General features: G+C 36.3%; 1 protein-coding gene across 1 annotated transcript; it reads right to left on the bottom strand.

Annotated features, from left to right (window-relative positions):
• Window positions 1-1,154: 1,154 nt before the first annotated feature.
• LOC136037495 (exonuclease 3'-5' domain-containing protein 2-like) lies at window positions 1,155-1,907 on the bottom strand. Its single transcript, XM_065720212.1, has one exon. It carries the CDS (start codon window positions 1,905-1,907, stop codon window positions 1,155-1,157), a length of 753 nt encoding a protein of 250 aa, XP_065576284.1.
• Window positions 1,908-21,140: the final 19,233 nt, after the last annotated feature.

Here is a 21,140-nt window from a genome sequence, read left to right on the forward strand (position 1 = left end):
TATTATGAACAAATCCTAACAAATCACTAAAAATGACAAAAAAAAACAAATAAGAAAAATAACACAATTTATTCGACTGGTGGGACGTTATACCACTTCTTTTTTTGTTTCACTCCGTCTTGGTCTATGTAGCATAATGTGGGTGGTACCGTGGGTGGGATCCATGCAACAAAACCTTTATCCTTCCTTTCTTTCTTTTTTCTGATTCAGCGTAGCGCGAATTTCCCTGCAGGTTTTACTAACATCATCACTGAAGAAAACTCCATTGTAATCAAATTTTGTCGCTTTATCAAGGTCTTTTTTCCAGAGCTGGTCACGTAAATGTTTATTCCCTTGAAGTACCGAGAATTTGTCATCCGAGTTCATGAGTCGTATTTTCACAAATTTATCATGTACTTCTTTAACTTCCAAATTAATTTTTAGTTGTAAGAAGTTTTCCAGCAAATGTTCCATTTTCGTCGAGGCCTCCGGCACCGAGGCAGCCTTTAAATTCCAAGCAATAATGTTGTCTTTCTTTTCCAAATTCTCCAATATGAGGACCTTATCAGTGAGAGGGCCTAATCCATGGGTTTCTTTCTTTCGTATATCTTTTAATTCTGCCTGAATCTCTATTATTGTATCCGAGTGGGTCGCAGTTATGATTTCAATATCATTCACTTTGGAGGTTAGACCACTAATGTCTGAACGGATTTCGGATAATTCAGATCTCAAACTTTGTATCTCTTCCAGCGTTGCTTTAACTGTTTCTAAAATGCGATGGACTGAACTGGTCAGCGTATCAATCAAATCACGTATTGTCCCTTGGGCTGTTGAATCTTGCATAGATAATCGTGTGGATTCCATATCATTACGTCTCTTTTTCTTGGTCATAATAACTATTCACAGGTGTTCACAAGATTAGCATAAAATAAGTCAAAATGCGCGCTCTCCGATACTGAGATGTTAACTCGAGGAAAGTATTGAATGAACTGACGCATCAGATGGAAAATTCAAATTTGAGAAATTGAAAACTTGTTTCTCATTATAGTCACTAAATAGTCATAATCTTCCAAACAAAAAAGAAAATTAAACTGCCTGACCCCTACCGACAGCTTGATTTCACGTAATCTTCAGGATCAACTCGATTTTGAGCCATCCTATTGTCTAGCCTCTCTTTATTGTGGTCTAAAAGGCCAGTGTGGTGGTAGAAACTTCGGTTTCATTGAATCAATAAAATGCTTTCTCCAAAGTATTTCCAGGCTTAATAAACCCTCAGGTTTCTGTACATAGCAGCTTACAACTTTACGGTCACGCGGTTCTTTGCTAACCGATTGTGTTCCGATCTTTAAAGCTTCTTCAAGTACTTCGCTAGTCAACAAACTGACATTGTAATACTCAGTAATTATCGCTTCAAGTTCAGCAAGCCTGTCGAATGGAACTTTATCTTTAGCGGATTTGATGGTTCTTGCCGCTGATACAACTTTCTTCAATAAAGGATTGGTTGCTTTGACCTTGTCTATGGCCCCAATTGGAGCTCTACATTCCTCAGCTAGTCGTTTACGAAGCTCCTGATCGCAATTATTACTGATTTTATGACATGTGACACATAACGGAAGAACGTCGTGAGACTGATAGCTTTTCAGGGTATTACGATATTCTTTCGGGACAATATTTTTTCTCACGCAGGATTCTGTTTGACCACATACAACACAGCAGATTTTTTGAGGTGTCTGATAATATTTATCACATACTCCAACAGGTCGCCAGTTTGGTTCTGACTTCAGTCGAATCGTAAAAGGGTCTTCCTTCACCTGTTCTGCAACGTCTTTACTAAGGTACCAGTCAGCATTTTTGCGACCAAGGGTGGGCAAAATTTCACCATCTGGTGCCACTAAGTAGCAAGTTGAATAATTTCTATCTTCCTTCATTTCTATCTTCCAATCAATCTTAACCTGGGGGGAAGGAGTGGGGGGGGCGGTTAATTCGGAAAAATAGAAAAAATGAAGTATTTTTAACATACGAACGGTTGATCAGATCTTAATAAAATTTGATGTTTGGAAGTATATCGTGTCTCAGAGCTCTTGTTTTAAATCCCGACCCGATCTGGTTATATTGGGGGGGGGGAGTTGGGAGGGGGAAACCTAAAGTCTTGGAAAACACTTAGAGCGGAAGGATCGGGATGAAACTTGGTGGGAAAAATAAGCACAAATTCTAGATACATGATTGACATAAGCGGAACGGATCCGCTCTCTTTGGGGTAGTTGGGGGGTGAAGGGCTAATTCTGAAAAATTTGTAAAAATGAGGTATTTCTAACTTACAAACTGGTGATCGGATCTCAACGAAATTTAATATTTAGAAGGATATCATGTCTCAAAGCTCTTATGTCAAATCCTGACCAGATCTGGTGACATTGGGGGAGGTTGGAGGGGGGGGGGGAGACCTAAAATTATGGAAAACGCTTAGAGTGGAGGGATCGGGATGAAACTTGGTAGGATAAATAATCAGAAGTCTTAGATACGTGATTGAAATAATTGGAACGAATCCGCTTTATTTGGGGGAATTGGGGGGGGGATTAATTCTGAAAAATTAGAAAAAATGACGTATTTTTATCGTACGAAAGAGTGATCGGATCTTCATGAAACTTCATATTTAGAAGTACCTCGTAACTCAGATCTCTTGTTTTTAATATCAACCGGATTCAGCGTCATTGGGGGGGGGGATCTTAGAAAATACTTAAAGCGGAGAGATCAGGATGAAACTGGATGGGAAGAATAAAACAAGTCTAAGATACATGACTGACATAACTGGACCGGATCCGCTCTATTTGGCGGAGTTGGGGGAGGGGGGGGGTAATTCGGAAAAATGAGGTATTTGTAACTTAGGAACGGGTGATCAGATCTTTATGAAATTTGATATTTAGAAGGATCTTGTGCTTTAAAGCTCTTATTTTAAATTCCGAGCAGATCCTATGACATTGGGGGGAGCTGAAGGGGGAAACCGGAATTCTTGGAAAACGTGAAAATTGGGGTATTTTTATCTTACGAATAAGTGATCGGATCTTAATGAAACTTGATATATCGAACGATCTTATGTCTCAGATGCTCGATTTTTGACTCGAATTGGATCCGAAGACATAGGGGAGGGAAACAAAAATCTTGGAAAACGCTTAGAGTGGAGAGATCGGGATGAAACTTGATGGGAAGATTAAGCACAAATTCTAGATACGTGATTGACATAATTGGAACGGATCCGTTCTCTATGGATAAGGTCATCAATGCCTACCAGATTTAAGTTAAAAAAACAAAGGTTCGTCGATATGTACTTCATAGTGACGCTGAAAAATAAAGAAGAAAAAGAAAACTGAACAAAGAAAAAAGATAAAAAACTAAAAAAAAACTAAAAAGAAAAAACACTCAAAGAGAAATTACAGACCGGGACACAAATGACGACCGAGACAGAGGGAATATAAGTGACGACCGGGAACCTCAAAGAGAAATTACAGACAGGGACAACCGGACACAAATCACGACCGGGACACAGGGAATATAAATGACGACCGGGACACAGGGACACAACTACAACGGGGACGCCGGGGCACAGGCGGGATATATAAATGACGACCGGGACACAGGGATTGTTCGAATAGAAATTACAGACCGGGACACAAATGACGACCGGGACACCGGGACACAGGGAATATAAATGACGACCGGGACACTCAAAGAGAAATTACAAATTGGGACACCGGGACACAAATGACGAACGGGACACAGAGAATATAAATGACGACCGGGACACAGGGACACATCATTAGAATAATGAGGTATAGATCTGAATACGGATTGTTTTTCCCATTGACAATTATATGTTGCATGTTCAAGAGTCAGTAAACCTGACAATCTATTTATATACACAGACAATGGGACAGCGAAGAATGTTGTATATTCGCATGTTTTACGTAGTTAAAAACATATATTTATATCTATCTCTATTCACAGGTGGGACACAGGGACACAACTACAATGGCGCGTAACTAATATGGCGCGTAACGATTTACGCGCACGGAAGGGCTTCGGGGGGGGCACGAAGCGCCCCACCAACTAGGTGTTGGGGTGGCGCGAAGCGCCACCCCAACAGCTAGTTTATATATATATATATAGATATCAATTCGATACGACAGTCTTGCACATATCGTCTAATGGATATACGCCAAAACAGCTGTTATATTCAGCTCCGAGAACGGTTAAATTTCGCTCTCGCTGTGTTAAAAGAATTTACGGAACTCGACGGAGAGAGACTCTAAGTGCCATCTAATTTTTAAGCAGCCCATGGCCTGGTGTATCAAAGATTATGTAAGGGTCAAATTTATTGCAAAGTCCCGTTTTTGGATAGGGACGAAGTGACCTGTTTGAGCTTAAAGATGTATAATTATTTTACGTAATTTCTTCATTCTTAATTCACAATCATTTCGATCGAGGGTATAAATTTAAAAGTAAAGGCGGAAAAAGATCCGGTGTCCCAATTGAACATGTTTTCCCGCCATCAAATTTTGAGTTGGTGAAGTGTAAACTTTAAAATCGCGTGCTCAAAATCAGTGGTCTCGATTCATGAAAATTAGGGGAGAGGAATATTCTTTTTTTTCAAAAACCATGAGAATTTTCCCTATTTTTTCAATGAAAATTTGAAAACAAACGTTAAAAAAAAAAAAAAAAAATAACCAAGAAAATGTTCAAAATCTAGGTGGAGAACACCCCCCCCCCCCGCAACTAACACCACAGCTTAAAAATGGCCATTTTTTTTATGTAATTAAAAATAAGGTTATGTACCTATTACGAGTAAGCTACCATTTCACTCACCACCAAAGGCGTATCGTGGATTTTTTTTGGGGGGAGGAGGGTAACACAAAAAACCTCAATAAGACGTATAAATTTTGTTTACATGCATTTATGTTACGTTTTTATGAGTTGGAGAAAAATTCAGGAAGGGGGGGTTCAAACTCCGGTACTCCTCCTTCCTTCCCTGGGTATGGCCTTGTCACCTATTATATTATTGGCGTTATTGTTATTATTAGTTGTTGATGAATAGGGCTGCCGGTAGATTGCTTACTAAAATTGTCTACTTTGGGGTAATTATAAGTTAGATGGTGATACTATTTTCATAAATGTCTACCTAGTTAGTGTACTTTAAAACTGTACATGCTTCTTGAACTTTAGTATAAGCAAAATTATCTTAATTATTAAAAATAAAACTATATTTGTAGGGACTGGTAACTCGTACATTGCCTCCTTTTTTTATTTGAATTACGTTTAATGTCTCAGTGATTATTTTATTTCAAATGCAATGAGAACTTAAACAATTACTACTAGTTGACAACAGTCTATTGATTTAACCTTTTACAGACTGTATATTAATCGTGCTTCCGTTTAATTGGGCTTAATTATGTCACTCGATTTTATAGTTTTTTTTTAATGTTGTTGTATATGCTTTATATGATGTTGTGATTTTGATACTTGTGTCTATTTACCAATATTGAGCGGCTTCGTTGCTTTATGGTTATCAATGTCTGGTAATTTTCAATCTTGATTCAACAGTTTTTTGTCTGGTAATTTTAAATCGTGATCCAACAGTCTTTTGTCTGGTAATATTAAATCGTGATCCAACAGTCTTTGGTCTGGTAATTTTAAATCGTGATCCAACAGTCTTTTGTCTGGTAATTTTAAATTATGATCCAACGGTCTTTTGTCTGGTAATTTTAAATTGTGATCCAACAGTCTTTTGTCTGGTAATTTTAAATCGTGATCCAACAGTCTTTTGTCTGATAATTTTAAATCGTGATCCAAAAGTATTTTGTCTGGTAATTTTAAATCACAATCCAACAGTCTTTTACCTGGTAATTTTGGCTGGATAAAGTTCCAGTTGGGAATTAGTTGATTTTTATAATTTGGGATCAAATTATTACCAAATTATAATTGGTAAATTATTACCAAATTATAATTAATTATTACCAAATTATTATCAAATTATAAATTGGGATCAGTTTGGGATAATTACCACTAAACTAGCTTCCATCGATCCATCAATAAGTGGCTGCACTACAAGAACAAATTATGTTAGAATCATTTGCTTAAAGTCGGAACAGAACGAAGAGACCAAGTCAAATAAGTGGTCTGAAAAATCTTCACAGGAATTTGAATCAATGCCTTTTGATTTTGGATACCGCATAAGACTTGAAAACGTTTATATTTGAAGGCAAAATTTCCTTAGCGGGTTTTAAGTTTTGCAAATACATCTCAGCAAAAATTATAAAAATTATTAAAATACAATTAATTTGTGTGATTTTATGTTTTGTTTTTTTGTTTGCTGTAAACGCAACCTTTCATCAAGCTGCGGTATCACAATTATCACAATCCAAGATTTATTTGTGCCAAAAATTGGCTTTGTTAAAAGTAAAAATAATTCCGAAATGTAGATTCATTCTAAATTTCCCCAAAAATAGAAATATAAAGCTTTTCAAACATCGCATTTTGTCTTTCAACTAAGGTTCATCAGTGCAAAAAAAAAATAGAATAAAAAAAAATCTGCTGCTATCAGATTTTTCTTTTTTTTTAACTGTACAGCAGTGAAAGAAGTGAAGATAAAGGTTCTCCCTGTGCAAAACATGTTAACTAGGATTATCCTGCTCATTACATGGCGATTGGGTGTCCATTTACAAACAATTTTCAAGATTTAGAGAATAGACACATATATTTAAGAATGTGATAGAAAAACCCAAAATAAAAGGAAAATAGTGAAGACAAAGGTTCTCCCCTAGGTTTAAACCGCGATAAGTTAAATAATAATAAATCAATAATGAACAAGTAATCTATCGCGATAAAAACTTTATTTTCTGCTTTTTAAAATCTAAATTCTGAGACTGTTACTCAGAATCATTTGATCTGAGGTTATCAGCTATTACGTTTCATACATTGTTCTTTGTGTGCATTGCTTATTTTTTGAAATGCAACAGTGACGGTTCTGGCCTCTTTTGCACCCGGGGCAAAATCTTGGTTAGCGTCCCCTCCTCCTGTCTCCCACAAAATTTTTGGGACAAACTCTAAAAAAATTTGCGTTTTTTAAAACAATTATTTTCAGTTTATTGTTAACAAAAAATTTATTTTTAATTGTTTTATTATTAATAATTATTTTAATTATTACAATTTGATTACTTTTTAATTTATTTTTATTTTATTGATATAGTAATTATTTTTATTTATTAACGACACCCTCTACTTTAGTTTCAATAAAAATAAAATTACTAAAGAAATTACAAAATTTACAAAAATTTCTAAAGAAAATCCAAACATACGAGGGTTGTTTTTAAAGTAAGGTCCGTTTGAACAGAAGTACAGAACAAAAGATTATTTCAAAATAGTAAATTTATTTTCAGAGAGAGCACACTTCACTCTATTCAACAGCATGGTTGCCAGGTTTGTTCAGACACTTATCCTACCTCTCAACTAATTTTAAAGTAACCTCTGTTAAAAACTTGTTGTCAGCTCTGGTAATCCAAAATTCACTGCCATTTTTACGTCGACGTCATCATTGTAACGGTTGCCACTTAGGTGTTGCTTGAGGTCACAGCTAAGATACCAATACAGTTGTTAAAACTCGATCTATTTTTGGGACACAGTGCGCAGTAGCGATGCTAGCGGCTGGAGACAAGAAACTGGCTGTCTGAATCTAAAAGTCGGAGCAATTCACAGCTTAGATACCAATACAAAACAAAATTGCGTTCCCGCCTATGGTGTTATAGTACGATCTACTCGTCGGAGCACGGGCTTGGAGGAGGCGCCAAGTTCAGAGCTCTCTACCAACAGCTTCTCATGGGCAAGGTAGGAGTTTTCATAACTGTATTGGTATCTAAGCTGTGCTTGAGGTGTAGAAACGGATGGTAATCGCTTGGCGCATGATCAGGACTGTTGGGTGAAGGGCCTAAAAATTCTCTGCCAAAACTGTCCAACGAATAGCAGGTTTAACCTGCAGCGTGAGGTCATGCACTGTCATGAAGAAGGACAATTCCCTTTTTTCAGGATGCTACGTGTTTTCTATTCCATGTTCTGTTGCCTTGATTTGGGTGTGATATCTCCAGTTCAACCGGTTGCCACCTCAGTAAGAACCATTATGATGATGACGATGATGTAAAAACGGCAGTGAACCTATGGTTATCGGTGCTGGTGGTAAATTTTTATGAAAAGGTTACTTTAAATTAGTTGAGAAGAATAATAAGTGTTTGAACAAGCTTGTCAACTATGCCATTAAATAGGGTAAAGTATGTACTTTATTAAAATAAATTCACTTTTTTAAAAATTATCTTTCGTTGTTTAGTTGTATTCAATCGGACCTTACTTTAAAAACACGCCTCGTATAAAAAATAAGCTTCTAAAATGGAGGCAATGGGCCTTTGACCCTCGATCTTGAAAGGTCCACCCAAGGTTGTATCTAGGAGGTGGCTCTGACTCTTAAAAACAAAATGAAAATGAATATAAAGGAAATTTCGATGCGTTTTTAAGTTTTTTTGCAAAAAACGAAAAAATACCCCTCCCTCGAACAAAAATTAGGGATGTGCCCTTGGATCCACCCCACAACACTTTAGGCTGTCAAAAAAACAAAGGTATTGCCTCAAATGAGTAGTTTTCATTTGCATACACAAAAAATTGTATTTAATAAATTAAAATTATTTCTATGTGCTCTAAGCTTTCGACAAAGTTTCGTCAGAAGAAATTAAATGAAACAAAACCTTAGCGAAACTTGACACAAACAATAAGGGAATATATTTCGTGTTTGCCTTGATATATCCTTAGAATTATGATGTGCAAGGCCATATCCAGGGGGATGGGCTTTGACCTTCCCCCCACGAAATTTTTGTCCGACTTGTAAAAACAATAAAATTGTCTAAAACCACATTTTTGATACACTTCAAAGTTTTTTCGTCCCCCTCCCCTCGAATAACAATCCTGGACAAGGCCTTGATTATCTATAAAAAAAATATTTTGGCGTTATATGAACTAGCAGGGTTCAACTAAGGACAAAAGAAGTTAAAATAAATAAATAAAAGCAGTTGAAATAAATATATAAAAAATCTGTATTTTGGAATAAGCCCTTGGCTTAATTGTATCTTTATTTTGTTTGAAAACGTAACCCGAGCTTTCATGGGGCTTTGAAATTCCATTTATTGTACAAGAATATTTAGATTGAGGATATGTTCCAGAAATCAATTAACATTAATTTTTATTCCTATACAACATATAACACAAAATTGCAGACAATTTGTGTTGCTATAAGTGCAGAGCAAGCTACACTATCAGCCCCCTTTATGTATTATGCGTGTTTTAGTGTCTAAAATTGTTGTTATATCCCATTGTAGGCCAAAGGTAATAACAAATAATTAATGATTGTTAATTATAATCGAGTTCAGGAACACATCCCAAGACTGAGATTAACCGCTCAATTTGCGTGGTGCTTCCGACACTTGACTTTATGGTAACATAAAATGTAAATACTGCCCTGTCAATATTAGTGCATTTAGTAGAAGTGTTTCGTTTGGGTTCTGGGAGCGGGTTTTCGCAATTTTATTTGACGGCACTAGAGTCAGATGTTTTTTTTTATTTTTTTTTTTTTTTTTTTTGGCTGTGTCTAAATATCCTGATTCTTCTACATAAGAGTTGTTTTTTTTTTTTCAAGGAAAAGTATTAGAAACTCTTAAAATCCATGGTCGCCAGTATATGTCTCTCTAACCAAAGCAGTATAAGGGAAAAGAGGGGAAGTATTTAGTAAAATCTGGAAAGTAAAAAGCGGTTGTGTACGCGTATACAGGGGTCGGAAATATGTGAAAGTGGTAAATTGAAAATAGGTTATTAAGATTCAAATATTTTTTCAGACCAACAGAAGAGTGGGGAAGGGGTAAAGTATGAAACAATCCGTTGATTAACATGAGAAATAGGTTTGGGGGTGTGATTACCCAGTCCCGCAGTCAGGGGCATCAATTGGGGCGGTGAAATCGTTGAGGTGAATTCACCCCCACCACCACCCTAGATGTTTTCCTGTTTTCCTCTTCCCAAATTTTGAAAAATCCTTGTTTTTGGAGTATTTTCATTGAAAAACGCCATTTTGGTATTTCCATTTAAAAGCAACAAAATTTTCACCCCACCCTACATTTTTATGAATTGACTCCAATGCTTTAAGAAAAAAATAACTCAATTATAAAGAAATGATAACAGTACCTAACTGAGTGTAATCTTTTTAACGAATTCAGTGACTTTGCATATAGAATTTTAATATTATGCTATGATATACTTAGAAGGAGATAAATAAATATATTCTATATTGTGATGATGATGGCAAAAAAAACTGAGAATTTGGATAGGAACTTTATAGTCGAATAGAGATAACAATAACAAACTTACAAAAATTAAGCTCTCCTGTCTTATTGAGCTCGATCTTCGCCATAACTTACCTTAGAGGAAGTTTGCATTTTCTGAAAGCAATATATAAGTTGGAAATATGTTGGCCTAGTTTCCGGAACACTGTAATTTTACTTATTTGAAAAAAAAGGAACTGTAAGATGAAGCTTAAAAACATTTAAGATTTGGTAATCTACATACAAACATTTGTAGGGCGGGAATTCTTTTGGTTGTCTCAAGGTTTATTAGACCAAGCCCAGCATGCAGCATGAATATTATAAAGTATTCAAAATTTGGCTAAGAAATGGGACACATCAATTTGCGCGGGTTGGGAAGTTTCCCAAAGCGTCTAAGTAATAGCTTCAACATGTTTTCTATATTCCAAATGTAATTCGCTAGAAATTTGTAATTGCGCACGCGCGAAGGCAGAATCATGACGAAAAATGTGTAAGTGATGTGTCCTAAAAATCTTATTGTTATCGAGAGTATAGGAATTTCAGCAAGCTGACTCTAGAATGCCAGTTCTGTGTCTTTCAGTGTGTTTCTGCGCAAACACCTCCTCTCTTTTTATTTGCTATTGTCTTTCATGCTATTTCTTTCATTCACTCTCAGTAGGTCGAAATAGACATATCGTGTATCTGAAACTTGACAAATAGACATGAAGCAAGATGATTTTTATATTGTCGTTGAGTTTTAGTCTAGAGTGCTTTTATATTCGGAAAATAATTAGATCTCGTGTCTTGTTTTATATAAAATGTACTTTTTGTATTATACGGCGATCTCTGATTGACGAATTTTGTATTGTCTTGCCTTGAAAATAAACGCAGTTTTCAATTTTCTTTCCTTCTTTTTATTGTGACAACTGTAGTTTTTGTCCCTTTTGAGCGGTTATCGTCTCACCAAAAAAATTAAATGGCTTAACTCGCACTTTTCAAATATGGTTCAAAAGAGTGAAAAGAAATCTTCTACCGATTGCATTTGTTGACGCAAGTTCACTTCATAGGAGCTGGAAACGGGAGGTCATAGCGTGGACTAAAAAGCACTTCATAACCTTGAACCAAAATTTCAGCACAGTATACCAGAATGATGCCGTATTATTTAGCTACGTGGCATATTATTTTCTTATTCAAATTCTCAAAAAAAAGTTTTTCTTCTGAAAGGCCTAAATTTTGTTTCACGCTCTCTTAATATCACATTACGTCATCAATGGAAACAGAATTACTAAACTCTTCGACAATTTTGACCAAAATGGCTATCTCAAAATTCTTATTTAATATCATATGTGGTTACGGGGCGGGTGGCAAAAAAGCGCATGCGAGGACGGCTGATTGCCTTTCAATAACTTCTAGCACTTGAAAGAGGCATTGAATTTCTAATTGATGACTTTCCTCAAGTTTCTACGGCCATCTCCACACACTGGTGGCGGGAAAGAAAATAACTGAAAAGGACGCAATAAAGACACATGACTCTTTACTATAGGCAACACAGGGGCGTTACAGAGACGTAAGAAAGAATTGCGGCAAAATCGTAGTTGATGCCATAATTTCTTTTTCCTAGTCCAATCATTTTCTGAAGTAGTTCTGTGGGATCCTTGGTTTTTCCTAGAAGGTAAAAGCAATAAAACCAAAAATATGACAAAACTATTAATAAGAACATTTCTAGATATTGATGTATTTGGACTTCTTTCTTGGTTATTCTTTAGAGAATTCAAAACGCTCTTTTGGTTTGAAAAATTGAATGAAACATCATGACAGAAAAATTATGAGCCTGTTTCCAAATTCAGCGCCAAGTCACAGATTCAGCTTCATTTATTCAAAATTTCATATTCATCAAAATCTTCAACTTGCTCAAATGGAGAGACAAGCTCGACTACTGGACAAGACATATAAACAAAATTTAACAATCCTCATTGATACAGAACAAACAAAAAATGAACCACTATTTCATCAATAAAAAAAAACAACAAAAAAACAGTATGTTTAATCAGAGTATTTGAGGTGGAGTAAGCGGAGTTGGGCCAAAATAAAATATAGAATAACAAAATTGTACCAACCGTTCTTGCAAGGAGATTCCATTATATAACTTTTAAATCGTCTCTTGAAAGATCCTTTTGGTAACTCAACAAATTTATTTAATGATTTTTGTTGTGTATTGATGGGATCATATACCGGAGGTTGAAACGGGATCTTTCATTTTTCACCAGAGGTAGTTTGTACGGGTTAACACATATAGTTATCAGTGAATTTTGATGTTTGGACAGTAAATTCTGGTTAAAAAAGAAATTATGTACATGTTCAAGGAGGCACACTCGTGCCTCTATAAAGAGGCGAACCACGACAATGTTAAGCGATCTTCGGTTCCAGTGGTCGCAGAGGGATGCATTTCGTAGCCCGAGCTCCAACTAAGAAACCTGCCAAATTTCATCCCCCTCCAACTTTTCCTTCATGGGGAAAATCTGGCCGAAAGTTTCGACCCGTCAACCCCAGCCCCCTTTAACGTTGTCCGATCGGGCTGAAATTCACAAGTTAAGGTCCCCTAGGGCCCAGGAGCTTATCCGCGAAATTTCAGCTCGATCCGATAACTCCTTCCCTGTTTTCCAGAAACCACGCATAGCCACTTAAAGTTCATGTTCTTTTTTTTCCTCGACGCCTACAGGTCACAGCCGACATCGGATCTGGGTGTACGAAGACTCATTCGATGCGGAATTCTCCGAGTAAGTGCCCTTGAAAGTTTCGTAGGAAAATCTTAACCCCCCGAAAGTTTCGACCCCCCAACTCCATCCCACCCCTTTAACGTTGTCCGATCGGGCTGAAATTCACAAGCTTATCCGCGAAATTTCAGCTCGATCCTGTTTTCCAGAAACCACGCATTAGCTACTTAATTAACCCATTTCAAGGAGGCACACTCGTGCCTCTATAAAGAGGCGAACCACGACAATGTTAAGCGATCTTCGGTTCCAGTGGTCGCAGAGGGATGGGGAGGGATGCATTTCGTAGCCCGAGCTCCAACTAAGAAACCTGCAAAATTTCATCCCCCTCCAACGTTTTCTTCATGGGGAAAATCTGGCCGAAAGTTTCGACCTGTCAACCCAAGCCCCCCTTTAACGTTGTCCGATCGGGCTGAAATTCACAAGTTAAGGTCCCCTAGGGCCCAGGAGCTTATCCGCGAATTTTCAGCTTGATCCGATAACTCCTTCCCTGTTTTCCAGAAACCACGCATAGCCACTTAAAATTCATTTACTTTTTTTTCCTAGACGCCTACAGGTCACATCCGACATCGGATCTGGGTGTACGAAGACTCATTCGATGCAGAATTCTCCGAGTAAGTGCCCATGAAAGTTTCGTAGGAAAATCTTAACCCCCCGAAAGTTTCGACCCTCCAACCCCCCCCCCCCCCCCCCCCACCCCTTTTAACGTTGTCCGATCGGGCTGAAATTCACAAGTTAAGGTCCCCTACGGCCCAGGAGCTTATCCGCGAAATTTCAGCTTGATCCGATAACTCCTTCCCTGTTTTCCAGAAACCACCCATTAGCTATTTAATTAACGGATTTCTCTCCATAAGAGCCCATGTTAATTTGAAATTTTTAAAAGCTATTGAGAAGTTATATTTACACACATGCAAGTTATTAGCTCAGTTGGTAGAGCGTGAGACTTTTAATCCTCGGGTCAAGGGTTCAAGTCCCTTACGGGCGGTTTTTTTTCACAACATCAAAAAAATTTTGATAAGACCTGGACAGCTTATCATTTGAGAGATAACAGAATATTAGCTTCTTATGAGCAAAAGAAACATTTCGGTCATTCTATCTATTTTTTTCTATTTTATACAATGATTTAAAAGCGGGGGGGAGGGGGGGGGGGGTTCCTCTCCTAATTCCTGTACGAGGAGTACTCCTGTACGAGGAGTACAGGAATTATTAAATTACATCCACCATGGATTGTAGAAAAACGTAGAGAAATAATATGAAAAAAACTTCGTTTTCTTAAAGAGTTAAAGAGGCTGCGTCCCAAAGTCGAACCTTAAAACGTACAGGAATTAGAAGAGGCAGTTGGGGGGCTGCCGCCCCCCAAACCCCCAGCTTTTAAAGACTCTTTTGTACAGGTTTTTTGTTTTTTTGCTAACCCCCCGCTCTTGGCTTCGGAAAGGCCCTCTTTTAATTAACAAAAAACTGAAATGAATGAATAATGGAATAACTTCGAAAAATGTTAAACACAAGAGGACAGGAGAACCATTGCGCCGAAACTAGTAATTAGTAACAATGAAGTCCCCCCACAAAAAAAACCTGTCCAAAAGAGTCTTTAAAAGCTGGGGGTTTGGGGGGCGGCAGCCCCCCAACTGCCTCTTCTAATTCCTGTACGTTTTAAGGTTCGACTTTGGGACGCAGCCTCTTTAACTCTTTAAGAAAACGAAGTTTTTTTCATATTATCTCCATAAGAGCCCATGTTAATTTGAAATTTTTAAAACTTATTTAAAAGTTATATTTACACACATGCAAGTGGTTAGCTCAGTCGGTAGAGCGTGGGACTTTTAATCCTCGGGTCAAGGGTTCAAGTCCCTTACGGGCAGTTTTTTTTCACAAGATCAAAATAAAAGTGTATAATTTTGATAACACCTGGACAGCTTATCATTTGAGAGATAACAGAATATTAGCTTCTTATGAGCAAAAGAAACATTTCGGTCATTCTATCTATTTTTTTTTCTATTTTATACAATGATTTAAAAGCGGGGGGTTGGGGGGCGGCAGCCACCCAACTTCCTCTCCTAATTCCTGTACGAGGAGTACAGGAATTATTAAATTACATCCACCATGGATTGTAGAAAAACGTACAGAAATAATATGAAAAAAACTTCGTTTTCTTAAAGAGTTAAAGAGGCTGCGTCCCAAAGTCGAACCTTAAAACGTACAGGAATTAGGAGAGGCAGTTGGGGGGCTGCCGCCCCCCAAACCACCCGCTTTTAAAGACTCTTTTGTACAGGTTTTTTGTTGTGGGGGGCTGCCGCCCCCCTAACCTTACCGAACCGAACCGAAGCTCTTTGCTTCGGAAAGGCCCTCTTTTAATTAACAAAAAATTGAAATGAATGAATAATGGAATAACTTCGAAAAATGTTAAACACAAGAGGATAGGAGAACCATTGCACCGAAACTAGTAATTAGTAACAATGAAGTACCCCCACAACAAAAAACCTGTACAAAAGAGTCTTTAAAAGCGGGGGGTTTAGGGGGCGGCAGCCCCGCAACTGCCTCTCCTAATTCCTGTACGTTTTAAGGTTCGACTTTGGGACGCAGCCTCTTTAACTCTTTAAGAAAACGAAGTTTTTTTCATATTATGAATCTTAAAAAACCAACTAGATAATAGGAGATAAGATTTCTGTGTAAGAGTCATTACGTCTAAAAACAGGTAAGAAGTGCTTGTTTCAGAGTGGTTATCTGTACTCCTCGGGTGTTGTAAAAACTTATCTAGAATTCGAATAGCTTTGTTTTGCAGGGTTTAATATGTGATTTAAAAGTCAACAAAAATATAGCTGAGCAATATTGGAGGTGTGCATCAATTAGGCAAAAATATAGGATTCTTAGAACCTTATATGAGAATAAAAATTTTAGTCGGTGGAGCAAACCTATATTTCTTGATGATTTTAGTCTCAACAACGAAATACGTGTTTTAAAATTCATGGTAGGGTCAAAAACGATACCTAAATATTTTGCTGTGTATACTCTTTTGATTTCATGAATAATATGAATGGTAATTTTATTCAGAGAAATATTTTTCAACTTTTGCCTTGATCTTCCATAAATAATAAATTCTGTTTTAAAAAAATTAGGGACAAGTTTTTTAATTTGGAACCAATTTTTGATGGATTTTGCAACTTCAATCAGTTTTTCTTTCAGTGCATCTAATGTTGGTGCTTTTAAACTTGCTGCAGTATCATCCGCAAACATAATTGTTAATGCATTTTCAGGAGTAGATTTAGGGAGATCATTTATATATATTAAAAATAATAGAGGTCCTAAAATTGAACCTTGCGGTACACCGATATTATTATTCGATTTCTCAGATGAATATTCACCATCAACATCTACCACAAACCTTCGATTGTGCAAATATGATTTGATTAATTTTAAAGGTGCTCCTCTTATTCCCATATTTTCAAGTTTTTTAAATAGAATTTCGTGATTTAAAGTGTCGAAAGCTTTCTTAATATCAAAAAACAATGCAGCTGCTAAAAAATCATCATCTAAAGCATCATTAATGAAAATATGTGTTGCGGCGACGGCATCTTCTGTCGATCTATCTTTTAAAAAACCAAAATGGAACTTCGAAAAAAAATTTATCTTTTCCAGAAATGATGTAAGTCTATACTTCATTATTTTTTCAGACATTTTAGCTAGTGGCGAAAGGAGTGCAATAGGATAGTAATTATTGGGATCTTGAACCTCGCCTTTTTTAAATGTAAGGATTATCTTAGCCTTTTTCAGAAGATTAGGGAAGACACCATTTTTTATGCTCGTATTTATAACTTGTGCAAGAGGTTCATATATTACTCCTGATATTTTCTTTAAAAGATTTGTCGATATCATCTACTGAAGCCGAATTTCCTCTCTTTAAATCACTAATAGCTTTTTGGTATTCATCAAATGATACTGGTAGCATATACAGTGATCTATCTTCATTTTTGGGGCAAAAATCGTGTATAATCTGATTACTCATCCAAAAGATCTCTAACCAATTCTTCGGCAATTTTACTGAAATGCTTAGCAAATAATTCTGCAATATCCTTTTTTTCAGTTGATTCATTAGCGTCATTTCCATTATTAAGAAAAGTCGGTATTGCTCTTTGTTTATTTTTATTTGATTTATCACACAAGATTTCCCACATTTTCTGCTGGGGCGCAGCTGAAGAGATTTCCTTCTCATAATAATTTCAGACGGAATGTTTTCATCAGACGGATAGTTGCATTTAATTTTGTATAGTCTATTTTTTTCATTAATACATTTTAACAGTCTCGGGGATATCCATAGTTTTTGTGACATTGACTTGGGTGTTTTCCTTTTAACTTTCGGACATATATCATTATAAAAATCATTAAATGATTTATAAAACATTTCCAATGCCTTATTTGCATCCTCAGTACTGACTACTTCCTTCCAATCTATATCTCCTAGCTTAATAATTAAACGCGCAATTGATTCATGATTTATTATACGACCTGTTTTTTCATAACGTTTATTTTTTTAGATATGGCCAAATTAAATTCAGAAATTATCACACCGTGATCTGGAATATCTTTTGATATGACAACAGTTGAAAAACAAGTACTATTAGAACAAATATTATCAATTAATGTTGCTCCATTATCATCTATTCGAGTTGGAATCAGACATGATGGGAGCAGTCCTTGATAAAGCATTAGTTCTAAAAATTCTCTTATCTTCGAATTATTTTGCTTTGCTTGAATTTTCATTAGGTCTAGGTTGAAATCACCAAAAATAAATATTTACTTATTCATTTGTGATACTTTATTTAATAGAATTTCAAATTGCATTAAAAGTTGATCTATGCTTCCGGAAGGTGGGCGATATAAAGATATCATAATTGTTGATTTTTTAATAACTTCACATTGCAGAATACACGTTTCAAAAATCATTTCTATATTCCAAATCATTAGGTCTCGTCTTATTTTCGATTTTAATATTTTCTTATGATAAATCCCAATCCACCATGCTGATGGTGTTTTCTACTCTCATCTACAAAATCATAATCAAAAAACATTACATCGTTAATATTCTTATCATTTAAGAAAGTTTGTTTTACCGCTAAAGCTTCAATTTTAATTTTATTAATTATGTCATTTATGAGCTCAATGCTACTAAGTAAACCTCTGCAGTTAAAACTAGAAAAACGTACATTACTGCATGTGGGGATAGAATCATTCATAAATGAATATTTGTTTTTGGGGCTATCTTCCAAAATTTCTGCTTCATTATCCTTCACATCCCTCATGCATTCCAGTATATCAAATGGATTTTCCTCTAACTGTTTAGTTCTGCTTGCAAGATCAGGTAAATTATGTAAACTCAACATCATAAATCAACAAAAAAGCCTCACTCCAGTTAATCAACAATTTAACGAAAGACTCAAAAAAGAAAACTAATCTAAGCACATATAACAACCGCATACGTCGGAGAATTCCATTTCGTTTCGGTGGAAGTATGTTCATTCTTTCTCATTCAACAGAGAACACGCACATTTTGGCACCAATGTGTGCACACCAACACATATTTGCGCATTTATATAATGACTATTATGAACAAATCCTAACAAATCACTAAAAATGACAAAAAAAACAAATAAGAAAAATAACACAATTTATTCGACTGGTGGGATGTTATACAACTTTTTTTTTGTTTCACCCCGTCTTGGTCTATGTAGCATAATGTGGGTGGGATCCATGCAACAAAACCTTTATCCTTCATTTCTTTCTTTTTTTGATTCAGCGTAGCGCGAATCTCCCTGCAGGTCTTACTAACATCATCACTGAAGAAAACTCCTTTGTAATCAAATTTTGTCGCTTTATCAAGGTATTTTTTCCAAAGCTGGTCAGGTAAATGTTTATTCGCTTGAAGTACCGAGAATTGGTCATCCGAGTTCATGAGTCGTATTTTCACAAATTTATCATGTACTTCTTTAACTTCCAAATTAATTTTTAGTTGTAAGAAGTTTTCCAGCAAATGTTCCATTTTCGTCGAGGCCTCCGGCACCGAGGCAGCCTTTAAATTCCAAGCAATAATGTTGTCTTTCTTTTCCAAATTCTCCAATATGAGGACCTTATCAGTGAGAGGGCCTAATCCATGGGTTTCTTTCTTTCGTATATCTTTTAATTCTGCCTGAATCTCTATTATTGTATCCGAGTGGGTCGCAGTTATGATTTCAATATCATTCACTTTGGAGGTTAGACCACTAATGTCTGAACGGATTTCGGATAATTCAGATCTCAAACTTTGTATCTCTTCCCGCGTTGCTTTAACTGTTTCTAAAATCTGATGGACTGAACTGGTCAGCGTATCAATCAAATCACGTATTGTCCCTTGGGCTGTTGAATCTTGCATAGATAATCGTGTGGATTCCATATCATTACGTCTCTTTTTCCTGTTCATAATAACTATTCACAGGTGTTCACAAGATTAGCATAAAATAAGTCAAAATGCGCGCTCTCCGATACTGAGATGTTAACTCGAGGAGAGCATTGAATGAACTGACACATCAGAAGGAAAATTCAAATTTGAGAAACTGAAAACTTGTTTCTCATTATAGTCACTAAATAGTCATAATCTTCCAAACAAAAAAGAAAATTAAACTGCCTGACCCCTACCGACAGCTTGATTTCACGTAATCTTCAAGATCAACTCGATTTTGAGCCATCCTATTGTCTAGCCTCTCTTTATTGTGGTCTAAAGACCAGTATGGCGGTAAAAACTCTGGTTTCATTGAATCAATAAAATGCTTTCTCCAGCGGTTTTCCAGGCTTTATAAACCCCCAGGTTTCTGTACGTAGCAGCTTACAACTTTACGGCCATGGGGTTCTTTATTAACCGATTGTGTTCCAATCTTTAAAGCTTCTTCAAGTACTTCGCTAGTCAACAAACTGACATTGTAATACTCAATAATTATCGCTTCGAGTTCAGCAAGCCTGTCGAATGGAATTTTATCTTTGGCGGATTTGATGGTTCTTGCCGCTGATACAACTTTCTTCAACAAAGGATTGGTTGCTTTGACCTTGTCTATGGCCCCAATTGGAGCTCTACATTCCTGAGCTAGTCGTTTACGAAGCTCCTGATCGCAATTATTACTGATTTTATGACATGTGACACATAACAGAAGAACGTCGTGAGACGATCTTTTCAGGATATTACGATATTCTTTCGGGACAATATTTTTTCTCACGCAGGATTCTGTTTGACCACATACAACACAGCGGATTTCTTGAGTTGTCTGATAATATTTATCACATACTCCAACAGGTCACCAGTTCGGTTCTGACTTCAGTCGAATCGTAAAAGGGTCTTCCTTCACCTGTTCTGCAAGGTCTTTACTAAGGTACCAGTCAGCATTTTTGCGACCAAGGGTGCGCAAAATTTCACCATCTGGTGCCACTAAGTAACAAGTTGAATTGGATGGGTGTTTCTTTGATGAAGAATTATTCCTATCTCCCTTGAGAGGAGGCACGAGTCGAACAGTAAAAGGGTTTTCCTTCACCTGTATTCCAAAGCTTTTGTCTGGTAATTTTAAATCGTGATCCGACAGTCTTTTGTCTGATAATTTTAAATCGTGATCCAACAGTATTTTGTCTGGTAATTTTAAATCACAATCCAACAGTCTTTTACCTGGTAATTTTGGCTGGATAAAGTTCCAGTTGGGAATTAGTTGATTTTTATAATTTGGGATCAAATTATTACCAAATTATAATTGGTAAATTATTACCAAATTATAATTAATTATTACCAAATTATTATCAAATTATAAATTGGGATCAGTTTGGGATAATTACCTCTAAACTAGCTTCCATCAATCCATCAATAAGTAGTTGCACCACAAGAACAAATTACGTTAGAATCATTTGCTTAAAGTCGGAACAGAACGAAGAGACCCAGTCAAATAAGTTGTCTGAAAAATCTTCACAGGATTTTGAATCAATGCCTTTTGATTTTGGATACCGCATAAGACTT

The sequence above is a fragment of the Artemia franciscana genome, chromosome 17 (assembly GCF_032884065.1).
Source record: "Artemia franciscana chromosome 17, ASM3288406v1, whole genome shotgun sequence".
Lineage (NCBI taxonomy): Eukaryota > Metazoa > Arthropoda > Branchiopoda > Anostraca > Artemiidae > Artemia > Artemia franciscana.

Coding starts and splice junctions, on each gene's coding strand:
- LOC136037495 (XM_065720212.1), bottom strand. CDS start 1,907: ATGAAGGAAGATAGAAATTATTCAACTTGCTACTTAGTGGCACCAGAT.